The following is a 23,677-nucleotide window of genomic DNA, read 5'->3' as shown; positions in this document are numbered from 1 at the left end:
AGCTGTCTAAGCTTATAAGCCTATAAACAAAATGGAGAGCCAAAAATCAATAAATGACATCTCTCTCTCTCTCTCTCTATCTCTCTCTCTCTCTCTCATATGAAAGGAAAGTCTTAATCCCCCAAAAAAGCTTCCACTAAAACCACTCATCTGAATTGCTACATACTGCTCATCAAGCACTTCCTCATACTGCAGTTACAAACCATCTGCCTGCTCATACTCAATCAATACTTCTTCATTTCAGAAACAATATGACATGATGTATCGGTGTTTCTGCATTATATCTACATGTACAAATCTATTGCATGCTACACCAGTCCTTTTCAAGATAGCAATGGTTAACCACAGTCAAATACAGCTCACACTGAAAATTATGTACTTATTTATATAAGCACACTGTACTGAAATATCAATTCTAGCTCCCTTTCTATCTTTTGTTTGGATCACTTGAACTGAAAAGGCCATACTTAACAAGAATGATTAGACTACACTGAAAATGAGAAATACACTGGTTGCAGATCAGGAATTTTTCTGAAGAAATTTACCATATTGTGGTGGGTTTTTTCTCAAACCCTTGACAACACAGCTGTACATAGACATCATTCCTTAGAACCATTTTAACAAGACCTTGGACTTTCAGTAAGATGTAACTATCTTTTTCTTGCATCAAAACTAAGTTAAAAATGATGTTGGTTTCAAGTGAAATACTGTGGTTTCATTAATTTTCGTGGGTATCAATTTTTTGTGGATTTTCTGAAAACCACAGTTTCAAGGATACGCAATTTCGTGGCCAATGATCCTATCAATACAAAATGTTAGTTGAAATTGAACTTCAATGAACATTTAATTTTGTGGATCAACTTAACAACGAAATCCACGAAAATTGGTGTTCAACGAATATTGATGAAACCACAGTATACACTGATTGCATCATCTTTGATCAAAAGCCAGACAAATTGAAAGAGCCATGGCTTAGTGGCCAGCAATGGAATAGACAGGTCTACATCACATTGCTCTTTGACACAACTGCCCAGAGTCCTAGCTCCTGTTAAAATGGTTCTAATAGTTGAAAATCTGCTTTTAAGAACCACTGAAAAGTGGGTTTCATGCGTTTGAACAGTCAATAAACTGAGCTCAGTATCACTGAAAGCCGCATCACATGTACATGATGTGTATGAACAACCAATTAGCTAAGCTTTATTGATGTTGGATCTTAGCACCAACCTTTTTATAGGTCACTGCTCCCGTCTTGTCCACTCGTCTGTGTCCGATTTTGTCCTTGGCTTTCAAGGTGGAAGCCTTTCCGCCCATCTGAAAGGAAACAAAGAAATAATCTTAGTACATAATTAAGTAATTTTAAGAAATTCACTCAACTAATTTGACAATTTTTTTTAAAAACCTAGAAATTTGAAGTCCCAAAATCATTATAAAAAGTTTATGAAAATTATAACATTTCATGTAACAACTGAAAGCAAGCTTTTCTTCTAACATAAACATCAAAACACGTCAAAATCTCATTCATGTCCAGCTGACAAAGGAACATGGCCTATGAACTTATTTACTTGTGAATCTTAGCATATTACAGTATATTTATAGTGCCTGTTTTGGAGGGTAACTGTTGAAATTGACACCCCGAGAAAACCATTGTCAACCGACGTGAAGCGAAGGTAGACAATGGTTTTCTAGGTGTGTCTATATCAACACTTACCCTCCTAAACAGGCACTATTTATTTTATAAATATTATACTGAATGTCTTATTTTCAAAGAAAATTTTACTGCTCTTATATAGAAATGAAGTGAATTCTACGGCGAACTGTACGCGCATAATTTACGCGCATGTAACAATTCGTTGTGTTACCCGTTGCCAAGTGTGTTGCTAACGCTTAGGGTAATAGAACGGATTACCAACTGGGTCTAAACCAATCAGATTTTAGTATTTAACGTGAAAGTATTCAAAGTATAATAAAAATGCATGTTACCTCTGCATGGTCCAGATGTTGTCCTGCCTTGCCAGATTCTTCATTGGAGTCATCTACAAAAGTTTAATGTAAATCATTCTTAAGTAATCTACAAAAGTTTATTGTAAATGATATAAAGAAAGAAACGAGTTTCATCTTATAACAAATAACAAAGCTGCAGCTGTTATTACATAACACATATTCAGAATTCTGCTATTTATTGTAGATAAAAACAGTTATTTGACCTTTAAAATAACATTTAATTGCATAAAATTAATGCAACATCAGGCAGATTAATACATTTTTTATGTTAATCTAAATTCATTGCGATATAGGCAACATTCTTTAAATACAATATAAACTAATTTTAATTTTCACAGCTATTAAATTAGTAAGTATATATCGCGTCAAAAACAAAATTTAGTTTTTCCCAATACCAAAACCCTCCTTTTCATCCAAAAATCCACCTCAATTTTTCCTCAAAATTATTTGCATAAAAAAAAATTCAATTGGATTTGGAATTCTTAAGATTGGAATTCAAAACAAACTACTAAAATAGTTGAATAAATGAACAGAGAAATTACAGTTTTTAATTGCTCAAAAGAACAAAATGGTTAAATTGTAAGATTTTGTTTTTGTAATTATAATACAAACTTTATTCTGATTTACAACGGTATGTTCAATTCTGAAACGTAGTCTTACAATAGACATGATATAACATGTTAAAAACTTCCACATTTTTTATATATTGTTGTAAAATTCCCAATTCCAAGGGCCCCGGCTTGGAAATCCCTTAGGCTTATAGTATACCAGCTAGTCTGTAACATAGTTACCTATTTAAATATGCAGACAAAGGTTATGATAAGAATAACAATTTATAAAATTGTACAGAATTTCATCCTGAGATATGCTAGATAGAATGTTCTATCGTTAAAATGACAGATGTCCTACGGACCCGGTTTAACGATAGAATTCGTCCCATATACTCGCTTCGAAGCAAATAAAAAAATTATATCACACTATATCTGGCCTAAATTTTCACATGATTGGTCTCAAATACCTACAATGTTGCTCTTTTATAATCCCATATTACCACATTAACTGTTTTTGCAACGAAATAACTGCCACTTTTAACATCACGTTTGAAATTCAAAATTATGTTAATGATAAAATCCGAGACATTCCGAGTGCGATTTCCGACAATATTGGAGGCAAATTCAAACAAAAAGCCTTGGTACGACTCATTAAATGGATATTTTGTGGATTAAACTACATATGCATGTTCATAAAAGTTTGTAATGTATAAAAATATGTTTTTCCCATGCAGAATATTTTTAACAGACTTAAAATCGACCCGCGGCTGCTACATAGCAAGTTTATGGGACAAATTCTTACTGTGACCTGAGCGTAGCCTGGTCACGGTAAGATTTTTCTTTCTAGAGATATGCCTGCTCAATATTAAATATATTCAACACTGTTCATGGACAAGAAATTCTTTCATTTTTTCATAAATATCTAAGAAGGTTCAATGTTGTGTTGAATCGGTGTATCAATAGTGCCTTTTTTATACATGTCATATTTCCAGCTGATTTACACAGTGAGCAAACATATAAATTATCTAAAGACTTCCTCCTCCCACCCATATTCTATATAGGCGTTGTGAAATTTGGGATGACACACATGTCAATTTACCGACACGACACTAAGGCTCGATGGCTCTCGGTCTATTTGAGTTTTTCCCTGGATAACTTACCGCTGTCTTCGGCCATGGAGGTGGAAGCTTCTGGCTCTGGCCTCATCACACCAACCACAGAACCATCGCTTGTGGCCATCCTTTCAAATTTCAATTTGGGAACACCCAACACCTCTACCGATGCTGTTTCTGACCTTCTTCCAATTAATTTTTAAGTTGAGGTCAAACTAGAGTAAACCTTTAGTCGTTCAGCCACATTTCTGAGCTAAGAGAGGATTCGAAATATGTAAAGTTTACATTTTAAATCAACTTATTGATTGTTGTTCTTTCAATCGCCTGACATTATAGCGGATGTGTGAATCACGCATGCGCTGTACTATATTTCCGGGGTGGATCCAAACATTTTATACAATATGTGTGATATTTTTTTAGTGCAACAACATGGACGTATATTATATGAACCGGTGATATGCATTCCTAAAACATGCATATATCATATTGATTTTTTAAAAATCTTTTCAAAAAAAATTATGTAAATCACAATGAGAGAGAGAGAGAGAGAGAGAGACTCGGAGAGAGAGAGAGAGAGAGAGAGAGAGAGAGAGAGAGAGAGAGAGAGAGAGAGAGAGAGAGAGAGAGAACTAATGCATAGGCTAGATGTAATTGATCATCTTCACAACGTCAATGCTTTGTGATTACGGAACTCCACACAAGTTTGTTGCGACAAAGCCTTGACGTTGTGAAGATGGTAAATGCATGATTCGAAAATGTTTAAAACCACTCTGCTGATTTGTGTAAACTAAATTTGTCAATGCTGGTGTCTGTTCCTCGCAGTTGTGTGAAATAAAAATTGTACCGGTGTTACAGGGGTCATTTTTCAATGTTGAAATCAGAGATGTTGAATAAAGACCCTGGTCCGTTGAAAATTGACCCGTATCGTGAAAGTTTGACCATATGAAACCTGTTTAAAATTCAACGGCAAATAAGCACAAATTTACATTTATTTATGTAACCAAAAATTTTACATTCTTTTTCATATTTATTCTTTATATACGATGTATTGATATGTTTTAACAGTCGAACGCCAAAAAAAACCCCGAAACATTTCAATTATTATTTTGTTAATATTATCCCTTCAAACTATATATTTTATTTCTATTTCATAGTGAACTTTTTGCGTATAATTGCTGTTTTGTGTGATATACATGTATATATGTATTTCAAAATTGTGTTTTAATAAGAATATTGGTTACATGGTTACAGGATAAAAATGTATTCAATTCAGTGAGACCGGTTTTTTTATTTTTGGATATGTATACACACATAAATAATGAATAAAAATTTACAATACGTCATATTGTTTAATTTGGGTTTTACTCTCAGCCAGTAAATTGAAATTGTGATATTGATCATTGTATATCTGGGTCAGTGTTAATACAAAATTTGCAATAAAACATATCAATCTTCTCTTTTTGTTTATATATTTATTTCCCCTAACATTTGTAATTTTAGTATATATCGGAAATGTAAGAAATCAAGGACATGTTTTACATATATATTATCATGCATACTCTGTTCTGAACAACGCTGTAGTAACTACATGTATGTATGTATGTATGTATGTAATATGTATGTATGTATGTATGTATGTATGTATGGTATGTATGGTATGTATGTATGTATGTATGTATATATGTATGGTATGTATGTATGTATGTATGTATGTATGTATGTATGTATGTATGTATGTATGTATGTATGTATGTATGTATGTATGTATGTATGTATGTATGTTTGTATGTACATGTATGTATGTATGTATGTATGGTATGTATGGTATGTATGTATGTATGTATGTATGTATGTATGTATGTATGTATGTATGTATGTATGTATGTATGTATGTATGTATGTATGTATGTATGTATGGTATGTATGTATGTATGTATGTATGGTATGTATGTATGTATGTATGTATGTATGTATGTATGTATGTATGTATGTATGTACATGTATGTATGTATGTATGTATGTATGTATGTATGTATGTATGTATGTATGTATGTATGTATGTATATACAGCCGATATTTTTCAGGGTTTTTTTGTTGTGTTTTTTTGCTGTGAAAATAGAATAAATAAATCAGGATGTAATATAACTAAATATGATGAACAAAATTGAATCAAATTGTTTTTTTTTTTTCTAGGCATAATTTAAACAATTCTGCTTAATGGAATATATATATAGCAAGCTTGCAATCTAATTTTTGTACAGGATGACAATAACGGAATAACTTTTTTTTTTCCTTTTATAGTTCCTGAATAGCCCTGATCATAAAAACTTAACACACGTTTATTAACCATAATTGTTTTCGTCGACGAAAGGATTTAAATTAGGTTTTGAATTAAACCAAAAATTATTATATCAAAATGAAGTAGAGGATCATGCTACGGGCCAAAGTAGGTGGTTGACCTTTCTATTATATGCACCTTTATATAATAATGTAGAGGGTATATATTTTTTATTAGGAGAGAAATACGTGTGTTTAACGTCAGTTGTCTCTGTTTTACATCTATACGTAGTTAATAATAAAATTGAAAACTCGAAATAATAGAAATTAATTGTAATTTTTTAAAAAGAACTGTGCATATGCAGAAAGTTGGCCGGTGCTTAAAAAATAGTTTATCTGGCAAGTTTACGAAATATTATTGCTTATAGTTAAATATTAATGAAACAAAAACATCTGGCGACTGCTTATATAAAAATATGACAACTGTGCAAGTATTATTTTGTAAGGAATCATCCTGACTTCTCAAAATTAAGAACATGGACCTAACGGTAAATATTTTTCTTATAATAAAAAAATATATAATTATATACCCTCTATACCAAATAATACAGTTTAATTAGATAGAGGGTAAATATTTTTTTTATTATTAGAAAAATATACAAAGGCAGGTGCCTGTGAAATTAAGCTATATCGATATGCCTAAAAAGAAACGGTCAGGGCCAGTATTTGTTGGACACAATATCAGAGATTATATATGACAAGTTTACATCAATTAAGGGAAAATCATTATATCCCGATGAAAGGAAGAGTAGGGAATGATTTGAGTTTTTGAGAGACATATATTTGTATTCTGTATTAGTATACTTGAAAACAAATGTCCCATTTTCTTTAAAGCTACAAAAAATTCTGACCATAAGGGCCAACAAATTCTGTCCCACAATCGAGGGAATGAAAATCAATTCTATGTCCAAAAACATTTCTTGCCTGACTCGCCCGTCCCATTCAGAAAAGCCCAAGGTTATCTTCTTATTCTGTTTTATTTACATGGTAAAATGAATGGATACCAAGTTTTAAGTCTTATTATTATATGAATCAATCTAAAACAAGTCAGCCTTGTCCGCATATATTGCACAATACGAAAGAATTAAAATTTTACAACTGAACTTTTCAAGTGTTAACATGTACATGTACATTAAAACCGTGTAGGGCAAGTTCCAATTTAGTTTAAAAACTCGACCTGAAGTCATTTACTCGGGAGTCAATTTTCAACAGGGTCAATTTTCAATGTGTCGAGATCATCAGTTTAGAAAAATCTTTTTCATGCTGTTGGAAAATGACCACGGGTATGAATTTCACGACTTTTGGTCTCAATTTTCAACGTTGAAAAATGACCCCCGGGTCAATTTTCAACCCGAGTCAATATTCTTCTTTACACCGTAAGTGATGAACTACACAACAATTTATCTATACCTGAATTATATAAACCCTTTGAAGGAGCATGGTCACGAGTTGGGTCAAAAATTATTTTTCCAATTTCAATGTTTACAATGATTCAGTAAGGCATTTTTAATATTCAAAAAAAATTTGAGTGTCATTTGTTGAGTTTTAAGGGTCTTAGAGAGCTTACAATTCTTCGCTATGTAATTAAACAAAGCCTTTGTTTACATTTTGAAGTGAAAATTTCAATTTTAGATCTAAAATGAATGTGTTATATGTTAGGAACTGTTTATTCATGCTTAAAATCAATAAGAAGATTGACAAATTGGCTAGAAAAAGATTTTTTACTGGTATATCAAACCTATTTAAACAAATACAGGTCACGAGCCTTGTTTATATGACAAAGAATTGCAATTGTGAGCCCTGTATCTTGCTTACAACTCTACGACTGACCCTCAAAATTCATTTAATCATTAGAAATGCCTTCCTAAATCATTGTAAATGATAAAAACAGAATTTGACCAAATCGTGTCCATATTCCCCTTTAAATGGTTTAAAACCAAATCCCCTCCTTCAATTTCTTTTTTTTTTTGGACTACACTGGACTCTGGAGTAAAAAAACTACTCTGGACTAAAAAAAAAAACCCTTCCGTTCATCAGCTGGAATTCATTCTTCGGTTTCCTTACAATTAAGCTAGTTAACTTTTCTAAGCTCAGTTTTTAAAGTATTGACCAAGCCAGACTTTGCAAAAGTTGTTGATCTTTGCAGGGTCAACCTAAAGGTCAAAAGGGAAAACCAACAGTCACCTTCTTTAAGCTAGCAACAATATGGGCATCCTTTGATATAATCTCATTAATTCATTCCTTTGATATGTGGGTTGCCCCACCCTTATTATAAAATCTCAAATGACAAAGTTACAAACTTCTAAACTACAAAGGATACTTTGAGAAATCTATGCATTTTCCCCTCAATATGGTGGCCAAGGGACATAACTTTTGTAAAAAGTGGATTGGTCTAATTTTTTACACTAAATTTTCACCCCTCCCCTTGGCACCCTTTGCTGGGCCTTTGAGTTGTATTTTTTTGCATTTTGAACAAACTTAAATTTAGCTGTAATTCTGAAGCATGTAGCTCTGAAAAAAATTGGGTTGACATACAGTTGAGCTACTTCCACCCTCCCCAATACAAAAACTTGCAACTTTCATACAGCACATAAAACACACAATAGTTTTATTACCCATATGCATTCTGTGGAAATACTCAATTCCAAAATGTTGTTGGTTATTTTACTACTGATATCATAACTTTACTTGCCACAGACTTTCACTTAAACATGCTCACTTACTTCCTGAGAGCGAAATACATGCATGTATATTCACATGCAGATCAAGAATAGCCATTTTCATATGTACACAAACCACACTACTTCATTTCGCAGTGGTGGGGAAGGTGTTAAAAGATAATCTCAGAAGAAAGTGAAGAGTTATTTAAAGTGAATATTTGTATAGAATGTTTAGGAAATTTAGGATAGTAAGTCAAAAACTAGTGACATTTTTTGGTTTAGCCTCCCCCCCCCCCACACACACACATTAAGAAGCCATGTTGTTTTATTGGTAAATAAGCCGATAAAAAGCATGTTTTTCTAAAAATTTTTGTTTCCATTAATAAATATAAAATTATATCAATATTGTGTAAGTTAATCACACTCTATCCCTTTTCTTCTTCTTTTTTGTCCTCTTTGTTTCATGATCTATATTAGTTTCATGTCCCAACTCAATGTTTTTCCGCTTGCGCTTCTTTTCTTTTTTAACATCACTTTTATCATTTTGGATTTCTTGACTGTCATCGCAATCAGGACTTTGGTTTTGAGAAATTTTCTCTGCGTCTTCATATTTGTCTCTTTTCTTTTTCTTCTTTTTGGTTTTGACACACTCCCTATTCACATCTTCATTTTCAGTTGTGTCTGTTTTAGCATTTAAAGACGACCTCTCTGATTTGTCCATTTCACTGTTGCATCCTTTCTGTTTTTTCCATTTCTCCATTAAGAGCCTTTCTTGCTCCTGGATTCGTTCTAGTTTGCCATTCAACTTTAACCCATGTCTGGCTCCCCTGCAAGAAAATTCAATGACATGAGTTTGAGACTCACTGTTTTCTCACACAATCTGAAATCTCTTTTTTCTCTTAGTCCATTGGAAAATGACAGTCAGTGTATCATGTACAATCATGTAATTTTTTCTAAATATTTCCTTTCTCTAACAGTCTGATTGATGTTACAAATTGCAACTATTCATAAAATGTGGCTGAGGTGCATAAATCAGGTTTTCTATCAATTATTGTGGAATCATTAGATTTCGTGGTGGCTCAATTTTCGTGGAATTCGTGGGTACCTCTCATCCACAAATTAACATCCTCCACGAATTAATAAATTAGGGTAATAAAGTTATATTTCTTTTGTAGGTTTAAGAGAGTACACGAAATTACGTCCCCACGAACCTGTAAAATTTAAGCAATCCACAAAAATTCGCCCCCACGAAAATTAATGATTCCACAGTATTACACTGAATGAGCAAGTAGAATAAAAGTGAATTTGGTATACTAGCAAAATGTGTGGATGCTTATCCATAAAACCCAAGACAGAAACTCTCTCAAGACAAAAAGACAATATGAACATCCACCGAATTGCAATTAGTTGGTTCCCTTCAATAAGGATCTTACTTGTGTGCAGTCATTCCTCCACATATCTTCAGAATTTCTTCATCTGGTAATCTAAAACAGACAAACTCTATTTAGCCATGGTAAAATTAGTATAAATTCATATATATAAAAGAACAAATTAAATCAAATTTGGCATCTGAGTTTATGAAACAATGTCATTGACAAAATTAGGCCACATTGCAAAAAAAAATTACAGTAACTGTAGAAACTGAAATTTTTGTCAGCCTAAAAAAATTGTGACTTTAAATACTCAAATCCAGCTTACAAGTATTCATTAGGCAATTGTTCCTCCGTGTGAATTGCAATTTTTTGCAGAAAAAATCTAAACAACTTTTTAAGTCTAAACAAGTATGAAATGAGTAGCTAGTCAAAGCCATTCTAAGTAAAAGTCTTCTGTATGGAATTTTTTGGCATATGTGGTATACATGTATGAGTAAAATAAGGATATTTCCTATTATTCAGCACTACTTTGATACACTGTAAGATTCCTAATTGTAGGCCTACGTGTACAGTGAATAATTCCACAATCCTGCTGTTCTGTATCACAAACACTGAACTTTTGTACAGTATACATACAGTTTACATCTTAAAAAACACAAGCAAGATTTTTAGAATTCACTAGGGAAACTGTTTTTTCACCCAAACATAGATTCCTGGCATTATCAAGGAATCTATAGTTTACAATAAACAACAGCGCAATTTTACATAATTATCAATATCTGATGTTTCACATAAGCACAATTTTAAACTGATATCATTTCCTGTAAGTTATAAATGAATCTATAGTATACATAAGCAAAATACCAATGTCTAGGGTTTATTAAGGAGTTTCAATACATTAGAGTAAAAGTAAGTAATTTATAAATAAATCTGTAGTATACTGTGGTTTCATCAATATTCGTTGAATATCAATTTTCGTGGATTACGTTTTTAAGTTTAAGGTGTCCGATCCATAATAACCCCAGATTCAATGAGTCTTGATGCATAAAAGATATGTATGGGCTTCATACTTAGTATACTTCGACATAATTTTCATGTTTAAGTGTCAGTATGTAAGAGCAAAATGTGTCCTAATAAATGACCTTTTCCTTTTCTTGAAGAGTTGCTCCCCTTTGCTTTTAATTTATAAAAATTAATTCTAAAAAAAATATATACGGTACGAAATTTATTTTTCATAGTTTTTGTATTCCTAATGATGAAATGCATCTTTCCACCGAAGCATTTATTGATATTCTTAATATTTAATTTTTTGTTTTATAAAATGTGTTTGTCCCCATAGACATTAATGCAATCTTCATTAATTAATTACTGCTTAGTTAATAATATTTTTGAAAATTTCTCTCGGTAAATCTTTTTCTACTCTAAAATGCTTTAAAATTATATCAGAGTATTTTATACATGATGGATATTCAAGGTTAGAAAAATTAGGTCCTAATATGGATCGGATACCTTAACCATGAATTTAAATGTTCATTGAAGTGTATTTCTACTACCAGTTTGTATTGATAGCGTCATTGGCCACGGATTTATGTATCCTTGAAACTGTGATTTTCACTTTATCCACGAAAATTGATACCCTTGAATATTAATGAAACCACAGTACATAAGCGAAATATCAATGTCTAGGGTTTATTAAGGAGTGTCAATACTTTAGAGCAAGTATGTACATATATATCAAAGTCTAGGATTTATTAAGGAGTGTCAATACATTAGAGCAGGGCTTACTTCTGTAGAGTCTGTCGGTCCTCCTCGAGGTACTCTGTCACCTCTGGGGCGTCCTCCTCCTCCCCCTCACTCTTCACCTCCTGGTTGTTGTCCAGTGTCGCCCCCTATAAGTATCAATGTATAAACAGGTCTTATCAGTGTTCACCATTTTTTTTTGTATAAGAAACTGGAAAGCATAAGGGTCATTGTTAAATCACTGAAAATCAAGGCACAATTTTTTTTCTTCAAACATTATCTTAATCTTCAAAAATTGGCAACATTTTGTATGGATAACATTGACCACATGGAGCCTACCTTAACAAACTTTCTATACAGCATTGTCTTGTTGTCTGTATATGCTAGTGTCCAAACATTGAGCCTACCTTTACAAACTGTCCATACAGCATTGCCTTGTTTTCTGTAATATGCTAGTGTCCAAACATGGAGCCTATCTTTACAAACTTTCTATACAGCATTGCCTTGTTTTCTGTAATATGCTAGTGTCCAAACATGGAGCCTATCTTTACAAACTTTCTATACAGCATTGCCTTGTTTTCTGTAATATGCTAGTGTCCAAACATTGAGCCTACCTTTACAAACTTTCTATACAGCATTGTCTTGTTGTCTGCATATGCTAGTGTCCAAACATTAAGCCTACCTTTACAATCTGTCCGTACAGCATTGCCTTGTTGTTTGTATATACTAGTGTACATTAACAGCAAGGAGCCTACCTTTAAAAACTGTCTATAAAACATTGTCTTGTTGTCTGTATATAATATTATACTAATGTCCAAACATTGAGCCTACCTTTACAAACTGTTTGTACAGCATTGCCTTGTTTTCCTTATATACTAGTGTCCAAACATTGAGCCTACCTTTACAAACTGTCCGTACAGCATTGCCTTGTTGTCGTAGGTCCTCGCCTTCTTTGTGGACACGCCTACACTCTCTTTGGCTGCTTTCACTGACACGCCCTCCTGTATAGAATTATGCAAGTTCCATTTAGTGACAAACCCAGGAATAAACCAAACTTTCATAAGCCATGTACTGTAGACAACTCTTTGTATTTTGCAAATTGGAAATAATAGAAAAGAGTTTTCAAAATAAAGGAATCCATGATCATGTAGAATAAATGCATTGGAATCGAATCATGTACCACATAAGGCAATATGTTAAAGTGAGATTTTAAATTTCATTTAAGATGTTTACACCAGACTTAATACAAGTCATGTAATAATTACATTTTCAACTGTCTTTGTCTGTGATAACATTAAAATCAATTTTGAACCCTAAAACCCAATAACTTCATAAAACATGAGTGACACAAAATGGGTGTGTCTTGTAGCATAACAGAAAAAACGGCGTAGTAATACATAGCATGTGCTACATAAAAAATAGTGGTTTTTTAAAATAATGTTGTTTTCAACTGTACAATTTGGAAATAATACAAATATAAGTAATAAGAAATAATTCTTTCAATATTATGAGGTGATAATTTCGGTCGGAGCTTCAGGCTTCATTGGATTTGACCACGTCCCGACCGAAATTATCATCTCATAATGAATGATTCTTTATTCCTTAAATAAATCAAATTTACAATTTTTGGTAATATAAAGTGCATTTTGTTTATGCTCCAGATGATAAAACGAACAGGTTGGAGTTTAAGACAAGCCTCACAATGAAATTGCAGTCAGAAAAGACTGTAAAATGTATTACAAAGGTCCTGACACAGACCGGTCTCACTGTATTCGTCACAAGAAACATAGTATTGTCCTATACAAGTTTTGTAGGAGTACACATATAGTATTGTACTATACCATACCTGTGTGGCCTCCACCACGATACTGCTGGCTGCCTTATTGAACACGTGATCCCACCAGTGAAAGGTAAATTCGTCTCCTCTGTTGTGGCCCACCTTCAGTGAATCAAAGTATTTTAAGAAGCTACACATTTCTCTCCTCTTCCAATGTAATAGATGGGAGATGGAAGTGAGTTCGCAACATGCTCAATACTATTTGAAATTTGTACAGGTTGGATCAGTAATTCAGATCTGGGAAACCATTTATCTTTCTCCTCTTCCAAGGTAATGGACGGGAGATGGAATGGGTTATCTAACGATACTGTAAACGTATTATAATTGGCGTGTACGATATTTGGTGGAAATAAGTTTTTTTACAAGTTGGCGTAGATTTGAATTAGCGTCTTATACATGTATACATGGCATATTTAGCAATGTTCTTGATTTAGCTAAGGCCGATTTCCGCCAAAAGCGCTAAATAGAATACACAGCCAAATGTAGTACATTTACAGTAAAATGAGAGTTCTCTTTACTGTTGACAATGCATTTTTCCAACTGAGAAGTAGACCTGATAGGATAATTGATAGTCATCCCTGTCTATGGCATCTCTCAGAGCTTGTTTATTTTTCTTTTACTGCATGGACAGATCATTTTGCTTTATCAATTAAAATATTTACTGGCCAATTGAGTATTTTCACTGTCACACTTGACTCATAAATATAAAAAATAAAATGTCTTAATTGCTCAAAGTGCAAATGGTCTTAACAAAGTAAAAGCTGGCCCCCATCCAAAATTAACTGGTCCCAGCTAGACCATTGGTTCAACAATTATTTACAGTTTAATAAGATTATTGAAAGAGGATGTAAAATACCAAGATTATTGAAAGAGGATGTAAAATACCAAGATTATTGAAAGAGGATGTAAAATACCAAGCACTCATACCCCATGGCTGTCATTCTTTATCTTCACTTTGATGGCTTCCTTCATTCCATTCTCATTTTTTCCCAGTCCCGATCCTAAAAAAATAAAGAAATCAATTTTAACATTTATGTAATGTACGGTACATACTGAAATATTATTTTCCTTTGACTGGCCAGAGGAGAATTTCTATAGATGCAACGTGATTTTTCACAATTATACTCTGTCTCAAGTTTCTGCTTCCACAAATTTCATTATAAAGATGTTCAAATATGTTTGGACAATTCTACACGTGGAGTTATGAGGTACTGTTTCGAGATTCAGTGAAGGCACAACTCTTACTACATTTATCAGTCTTTTGCTGAGGTTAGGATAATAGCAAAATACCTTTGTAAGTACTAACATTGATTTATAGCTGTCAAAACAGCTGACACAAATGACTGTGGTCTACTGGCCTGCGACAAGTTCTCGCCGAGTACCTACTACCATTTCTCACCAGTACATTCACTACATTGTGACGTCATTTCATCAACACATAAAATTATATACGAAAAATGACATCACAATGTACTGGCGAGAAATGGTACTCGCCGAGAACTGGTCGCACGCCAGTATATATTAGTACATGTAAAAAATGAATATCAATATGATAAGTGCTCTTGGCAGGCCATTGGTCTTCTTACCCTTTAAATACCCTCGTATATAGGTCCCTGTTTTACTTTTTAAATACAAAAATGAATATGGATACAATGTGCCAAAGGTCGAACCATAGGAAGATAAACACTAAAACAATGACAGATGAAATCCTTATGCTGCATGCTGTATAAAAAAGATGGAAATATAAATACCTTCCTTCCATCCGAATTTTTTCAACTCCTTTTGAGCAAATCTACTTTGTGACATTTTGAAATAAAGTTAAAAACTTGAAACAAACGTAAGTCTAATCCATCCCTTCAAAATTAAAACAAATTCGTCAGACTGGTTTTGTGTCAGTCACAGTCAGACAGTGTGTGTTTGCTGTCTATTAAAACCGGAAGCAGCATGTGTGTTTGTTTTCGTTATAACGATCCCGATGGGAAAAAAATAATTGTATCTTTGTGCAGGTGTGCCTTGGTTTGAAAATATTCTCATTCATAAAATTAATTATTAGGAAAAGGGCACTATGGTATCCTTTATAAACATGTGCCTGACCTCGTATGTTGTTCTTGTTATATATCATGCCAGCCCCTTATTGAAAATGATTAAAACAAGTGTCTATATACATGTAGCTGTGTTTTGTAAATAATTAAACCATGCGGTCAAATCAATGTAGATTAAACAGCATGAACACAATATCACATACAAAATTTTCAAACAAATTATATTATGATTAATTACACGACGCCGATATTCTAAATAATTTTTTTATACATGTACCTATTTTTCATAAACTGTAATACACAGATGCATATGAAATATTTACACCCACTGAAAAATTAACAAGTAATGAGAATTCTTTGTACAGTCCGTCACTCGAAATGTAATATTTTAAATAGCAACGACAGTCACAGTAACGACAAAAAAAAAAATTGTACGAAACAAAAATCGAAAACAGTCTTATTACAAGTACAGATACTCTATTCACAATTGGACTTACTCATGTTATTAAGATAGTTTTTGAGAAACACAAAATGAACGAGTTATACACACACATTATGTTTTTTCTTACTGTGGTGAAAGTACATGTGTAAAATTAATTCAAATTTATCAAAAAATAATCAATTTAATCTTACCTTTACACATAACTGTTAATTAATACTTAAAGTTTGAATATATAAATTTTGAAATACTTACAGACCCTGAAACGTTCTACTTTCCCACTTCAATAGTAAGTGAACGAAGAGCGCACTCTGAGCGTACGGTGAGCTCACTCATAGCATACGGGAAATTATAATTCCTATATAGATCATTTTAAAAACATACATTGGTAATAATTCTTGTAGACATTATAAAAACAACAACAACAAAAACGGACCTGCTCAAGAATGTGTACTTGATAAAATTTTACGGATCAAATTCTGATTTAAATGATGTTTTATTTGTAATATACATGTAAGTTTCCTTTCACCTTTACGCATGCGTTCTTTTCTAACCTCGTTGCGACTCGCAAATACCGATCCTTTCATTTTGGAGTTCGGGATGAAAATGAATGAACTTATCGGACTGAACAATAAGTGAACGCTAAACGAACGGTGAATGCAAGGTGAACGCTTTGTGAACGCACAGTGAGAGCACGGTGAGTGCTTTGTGAACGGGAAGCGCGATCGAAGCGGAGCGGGGAGCGCAAGTGAGCGTACGGTGAGCGCACCGTGAGCGCGCGGTGAACGCAAGGAAAATGGGAAAATAGAACGTTGCAGGGACTGCATGTAACACGTATTTTAACCAAAATGATACGTATATACACTAATACACCAATCAACAGCATTTTAAAAAAAATCACAAATTCATAAACATTTCGTAATGCCCCTTTAAAAATAAACACGTGCCAATTACGTAGACATCAGTACATTAATTTCACTCGCACGTACGGCCCAAGAAATAACTCATAAATTACATACACGTAAAAGGGTCCCGGAAACAATGTTCAAGTTCAAGTTTATTTATTTCACTGATAACACATAATATGTTACATGAGGCGCAGAAGAATTATATACAAAAGTATAAGAAAACAGGATTTACAAAAAAGAATAAAAAACGAAACATAATAAAGTAAACAGTGAATTTGTTATGGTTGTTACGTAGGATGACCGACCAAATCAAATATCTTTTTTTTTAATTAAAGTACACATTTTCATAAGTATTACATGGTTTGAAGATGACATATGTGCTGTAAATGTGAAATGTGAAAACACATTGCTATAAAACTCACAATTATTTTTGTTTCATACGGATAGCGATATTTTCTTTTTCTTTATTATTTCAAAGGTTGCATTAAGAATTAGTACTTACACATGTAAATTTAAACAAAACCATGCAGTAGTTATTGTGGGACAAACACGTGTTATTATATGGAAAGTGAAGGACGCCATTATTTATTTAATCATTCAGCTGCTGAAATAAAAACGGTTGTATAAGAATTCATGAGGCCGTGACGGGCCCACACATAAGCTGGGCTGGGTTGTTGTTATTTTCAGATTAAATTATTCCCTTTAAGAAGAAGGGTTCTGTATAAAGACATAGAGAATATTGTAATTTATAAATTTAAAATGTTTGTCTTTTGGATATTTTCCTCCAATGAATAATAGTTTATGGCTGAAGAAATCAACTCCAAAATTCAAGGCAGATCTGCATGATGAGTAAAACCATTTCAACAAGAGCTTGGACTTTGGGTAGTGGGTGTCAAACAGCACTGTGACGTAGGCATGTCTATTTCAGTGTAGGCCACTCAGCAATTGCTCTTTGAAATCAACAAGGGTTGTCTGGCCTTTGAGCCAAGGCTAATTATAAGCAATCGGTGTATATTTCACTCGAAACCAGCGTCATTTGTAACTTGTTTTGACGCAAGAAATTGATAGTATAACGTCATACTGAAAGTCCAAGACCTTGTTAAAACGGTTCTAATGTTGACCACACAGTCACTTCAAAACAGAACAAAATGCTGGCTAGATTAAAAAAAATTCTTACGGATGATGTTTAAGAAAATTTAGGAAATTGTTAAAATTAAACTTCCGAAGGTTTTAAACTCAATTTCTTAAAAATCTGATAATTTTTTTACACTGCTGTTTGTTAATTATCAAGCTCTAAATTGAAATCAATTTATGCAAAAATATGTTTTATTATACACAAAGTCATTTCATTTGCATGATTTCAATCAGTATTATTTAGCCCCCCCCCCCCCCCCCGAAAAAAAATTAATTAATTAATATAGTCTAGTTATGGTGAACCCTAGTTATCGGTAGCAGGGGTAAGGGGATGGGGGTTCATTCATTCATAACCCAAAATGTTATTTCGCAGAGCTCCAGTAACAAACTTAATGTTAATTTGTTTGCATAATTGCTGTCTTTTATTTCGTGAAGTACTGCAACACGTGACCAAACTTGGCGCTTTTTAAAATAGTTCAAAATTAGATCTACATGTAAATCTTATTCTAATGGGAAATGTCATTATGACATAAATTGCTTTCATCTTGGAGCATGTAAATTGATTTCAGGATTTAAACTTAAGGTCGATTTGCTTAAGCTGCAATGATGCACGATAAAAGCACCTCCTGGGTATATGCGTGGGTGTCCATTAGGTTCACCTTCCATTACCCGGATTCGTTTTAACTAAATATATATCCAGTCGTCAAATTATCATATTTTGAAATACATACAAAAAGGATATTTGGTGTCAATTAGACCTATCAGATGAATATTTAAAGTTCAAACGGAAGTGGTGTATAAAATTTACTTATTTAAAATTACTTTTCTGATACAAAAAAAATGACAAAATTGTCAATGTTGCACGGGCAAGTTTTTATCGATGTAGGGCATATGAGCTTATTTGTGGGGATCTTAGTGGAGATTTGATATAAGCATTTTCTGTAATTCACAAGAACTTATATCAGCCTGGCACAGGTTGGGATTAAGTGCAGAATCTTTCCTGTTATACACAGTGCATCTACAGAAAAGACCAATCTTAGTTTAAGCAATGTTATCTAGATCTGCAGGCACAGAGATGAAATTAGCTGGAATCTAAATGTAAAGAAGGAACAATCCAAATTTTTTCAATTAAGTTAAATGGCTGAACGATCATGGCCATTTTTAGCCTACTAGGATATCAATCTCCTTTAATCGGAGATCTCTGTATGAAAATAAGGAAAATATTAAAATTTAAAAACTGAAATATTTGGATTTGTCTTTACTAAATAATTAAAAAAGCGTTGAAAATCAAAAGTTCAAAACAAAAATACATAACAGGAGCAGAGCAAACAATTAGAAGTAGGATCAGGTGCCATGGAAAAACCCGTAGGCAATTAGGTGATAAATTATGGTCTAACAATAAGTAGAAATTGTATTGTATTTATTTATTTATTTGCCAAAAATCATATGAATTATAAACAGTTGTACACGACACTACTAGTATTAACGTTATGTATACAACATTCTACAAAAAAATATTATTCATACATGAACATTCATAGAAGGAGAGACCCTATTGATCAATAAATCAAAAAGTTATGTTAAAAAATAATAATGATAATACTTGCAGTATGAAAAACGTCAGTATGAATGCGACCCAATTGAAGATTGTATTTGCTGATAAGGTTTTTTTTTTTTCAAAATTAATTAAGAGAAAATACAAATAATTGTGCGGTAATGTCTCTGCAGAGACCCCCTAAATATAATCTTCATCTGGGGTGCCAGGGGGGCTGGGTCACATATGATATAATATAATAAAAGTAATAAAAGTTTACGAGACATATACCAACAATGACTTATATACAAGTATATAAATGTACATTTGTACATGTATCACAATTTATAATTATGCATAAACTTAAAATTTACTCGTGAAGAGCAAAATATTTTTGGTAATAAATATACACAAAGCAGAACATGTGTGTTCAATGTAATCAAAACAATAAGCAGTTATGCGGCAGGACTACATGTAGTTTCAATATTCACAGTTCTAAATTATCCACCGCATAGATGTACAAAGATGCAGGTTTCCATCTAATACATTCTATACTTACAAAAATATTTTTGGTATTAAATATACATATATATCTGTAGAACAACGCAATCTGAATAATAAGCAAATATGCGTCAGGACCAGTTTCACTATCCACTGCAGTCCTAAATTGCCTACCGCGTAGATGTGAAGAGGGGCAGGTCTCCCTCTAATACATTGCATAGTACTTGTAATATAATTAGTCGTCATATATTATTTGATAACTTTTCAAGAATGCTTATGATAAGTCAAAATTTTATACATTTTGACTTATTTACAGTAAGATACAATTGCATTAGTGCATTTAAGAAAAACAGCGCATACCCTTATATAGCATATGTTCATTTAAGTTTCTACATTTTATTTTATATTTGTAAATTTTACATGCAATGAATGAAAAAGTTTCATCTGAAATAAGAGAATATTTGATGCTGGCAAAAATAAAGCCAATGATAATAAATTTCCATGTAACATCAATGTTAAGTATCGGTGAAATCCGCCATTCAAACTGGCATTTATAAGTCACATTTAAAGATCAATTGTTGTATGTTTTCTGTCATGTTGCAATTATAACAATTCCCATTAATGTTTTTATCCCATTGACAAATCGACAGATCTAGATTTGTGGTCAACAGGTTGTGAAGTAATTTATAATTAAACTCTGATATAGATTTATCAAATAATGACCAGACTCTGTTCTTGTAGATTACATTGAAATAGTATTTTTCCATTCTACACCTGAATATTTCCCTAACAGTTTTTGAGATTTGTTTTTTTTTTTATAAAAATGTTGTAGGAAAAAATTAGACATTTATTTTGCTGACAAGGTCGTTGTATCGACAATAGAACTTACGAAAAATGACTTCAATCGAGACTGTTGGTAGTCCTGTTTTGTCCACTTGTTTGTCAGTAGCTTGCATTGCCTTAGAAACTGTTGTTAAACTATCGTATTCAAAGCAATATGAGCTGCAATTTTCATGTTGAAAATTTTCTACTAGAAGGATAAAAAATATCATGTTTTATATATTTCTGTTTGCCATATTTTTTTAAGAAAATCCGTTAAGAAGCCTTAATTTCAGAAAAATTGCATTATTGTCGTCCTGTACAAAAATTGACCTGCTACATATTCCTTAGAAGAAAAATCTTTCTTCGGACAAACATTGATGGGTTTTTTTCAAGTCTTATTTATCATAAAAGTTTAAGTTACGATATATTTTGACGTTTTTACCTGTATTAAAAATACTGTTAATATTCTTATCTGAAAACCCAATCTCGAAGTTTGGACAATTTTGACAATGGGCCGTTCGTGCTTTTCGCGACACTTTAATACAGTAAAATTTAAGTTTAATTTTAATGAAAACATTCAAAACGTCTTTAATCTGATTTGGAATTTTATGACAAATATGTTGGTATACAATATGCATATATAAACCCGTTTAAAATGACAAAAACGCGATTGTCCATGAACTTTTTGGACAGCCCTCGTATATGCAGACTTATCATACTAGCAAGTTTTTGCAGCAAAATAAAATTTTAAATAATACAGTTCATATTGCTTTAAGATTATAATGTCGAACTGACCGATATTTTTTTTATCATCCTGCCTCAGAACCGTTTGAGAACTCCAATATTTCCTGAACTGAAATACTGGAAGGTAAATTGTGAAGCGGTGCCGGATTCAAAAGATTCTGAATCTTAAAATAGAAAACTATACGCCTTATCCACGAAATCAGTGAAACTTTTTGAGATTCCGAAGACGCGTACATGACTTTAAAGTATGTACATATAACGCGATATATTTTGTAAGAGGTAAATACTGGTCAATGAATTTTTATAGAGGGAAACAAAATAATTTGTTTATTATGTAATATATTCTGTTGGGGAAGAAGATGAGCGCCTCTCTGACTGATTATCCATTGCAAAGTGAAAAGAGATATTTCTCATCATATTTGAGTGACCAAAAAGAAATTTGAAGTACTAGTATTAACAGAAAAAAGGATATTAAATCAATCACCAATTTTGTAGTATTTTTACAGTTGAATGAATATCTTACCAAAGCTTCCAAAAAGGCATGATGCAATGAGTAAATGAGGTTACATAGCAAAAAAGAACTATATTTCAAATAATGTGAAAATTGAAAATATTTATTAGGTTATGAAAAATGTTTTCTTCTTAGAGCGTGAAAATAAAATTTCCAGCATTTAAATAAATTTTCCAGATTTAACATTAAAGTAAATTGCTGAAGCATTATTGAATTATAAAAGCGTCTCCAGGATGTATGAATATGTGTGTGGGTGTCCATTAACTCGGGTAATGGAACCCACAATAGTACCAATACATATAATGAAAGAGAATAATCGGTGCCAAATAGCCAAATTTATGAATATTAAGTAAAGTTAAAAAAAAGGAAATGTTATGTAAATTTTTTTTTTTTATACCATTCATGTTTTAAAAAGAGGAGGGAGGAGTTATGCCAATGTTACACGGGCAAGGTTTTGTCAGTGGAGGGTATATTGACATATTTATGGGGAGTGATGGTCTTAGTGGCGATTTAATAAGCATTCTCAGGCATGCGCAAGCTTACTTTTCCTCCACAGAATCCGGTTTTGTTTCGCTTGTATAATATATTGTGCACGGACCATGCAGAGGGTTCACGCCAAAAAAAAAATCAGAACAAAGGATCGCTTTGTAAAAGAAAATGAGAAAGCTGTTTACATATCACACACAATGAAGCTGCATGTCCATCTATCTAAATTTTGAACTCAGTGTCACGTTTTACATGTATGTTACAATATACCCAAACTAAATAAAGAAGATTCAGAAACATGCATACTAGAACGTTCTTTAACAAAAGCAGGTTTTTTAATGTTCCAAAATAACTGAATATTGAGATAAATTTTTTTTATAAATATACAAAACAAAGACATAATTCTTTAAAGATGTTAATATTTGATTTTAATCCTTTTTCTTACGTAAACAAATATAAAGTGCACCTTTCATTTATTCAACGCAGAAAAAATTGAGGTTTCACATATTTTAAAATTTCAAAAGTTACATTTGAATGGTGTCTATTAAATTTGTGAGTAGTTATGCTTTCCATCAAATGCATTGAAGAATGTATAACTTGCATTTCTTTTAAACATTGTATGATAATCCAAGGTCATATTAAAAGGTCAAAGGTCAAATATGTGACGATATATACGACTTTTATCAATTAAAATAATATAGCAATAATTTCATGAGGATTTTATTAGGAACCAATTAGGATGTTATCGTTTGTATTTCTTTAGATGTTCTCGATATCTAATTACACTGGTAATAGTTGAAAATAAGTGCAGAATCTTCCCTGATACACAACCCATCTACAGAAAATTTCAACCTTAGTTTAGGCAATGTTATGTGCTAAGTACAAAGATGTCACTAGTTGAAGTGTGAATACACATGTATAACATTTCGTTACCTTAATGTAAAA

General features: G+C 32.4%; 2 protein-coding genes across 11 annotated transcripts in view; both read right to left on the bottom strand.

The window, feature by feature from the left end:
- The window catches only part of LOC105337303 (phosphatidylinositol 4-phosphate 5-kinase type-1 alpha), a 29,063-nt gene extending 25,042 nt beyond the window's left edge, over window positions 1–4,021 (bottom strand). For 6 of the 10 annotated variants that reach the window (XM_066069069.1, XM_066069061.1, XM_066069074.1 and 3 more), the window contains exons 1-3: window positions 3,713–4,020; window positions 1,981–2,033; window positions 1,225–1,311 (exon numbers count right to left, since the gene is read on the bottom strand). In XM_066069069.1, the coding sequence (XP_065925141.1) occupies window positions 1,225–1,311; window positions 1,981–2,033; window positions 3,713–3,791 (219 nt within the window). In that variant the 5' untranslated portion in view covers window positions 3,792–4,020. Of the gene's footprint in view, window positions 1–1,224; window positions 1,312–1,980; window positions 2,034–3,712 lie in introns of all 10 variants that reach the window. The other 4 variants (XM_066069044.1, XM_066069041.1, XM_066069051.1 and 1 more) reach the window with 1 other exon arrangement.
- A 5,024-nt stretch (window positions 4,022–9,045) lies between these two features.
- LOC105334162 (G patch domain-containing protein 4) lies at window positions 9,046–15,547 on the bottom strand. Its single transcript, XM_011437515.4, has 7 exons — window positions 15,363–15,547; window positions 14,539–14,612; window positions 13,621–13,713; window positions 12,674–12,775; window positions 11,820–11,923; window positions 10,095–10,145; window positions 9,046–9,488 (listed from the first exon to the last, which is right to left on the bottom strand). The coding sequence occupies exons 1-7, from the start codon at window positions 15,415–15,417 to the stop codon at window positions 9,080–9,082; spliced, it is 888 nt and encodes a 295-aa protein (XP_011435817.3). The 5' UTR covers window positions 15,418–15,547; the 3' UTR covers window positions 9,046–9,079.
- Window positions 15,548–23,677: the final 8,130 nt, after the last annotated feature.

This window comes from Magallana gigas, chromosome 1 (genome assembly GCF_963853765.1).
Source record: "Magallana gigas chromosome 1, xbMagGiga1.1, whole genome shotgun sequence".
Classification (NCBI taxonomy): domain Eukaryota; kingdom Metazoa; phylum Mollusca; class Bivalvia; order Ostreida; family Ostreidae; genus Magallana; species Magallana gigas.
Note: the sequence above shows the minus strand (reverse complement) of the source record. Positions and strands in the feature narration are given on the sequence as shown.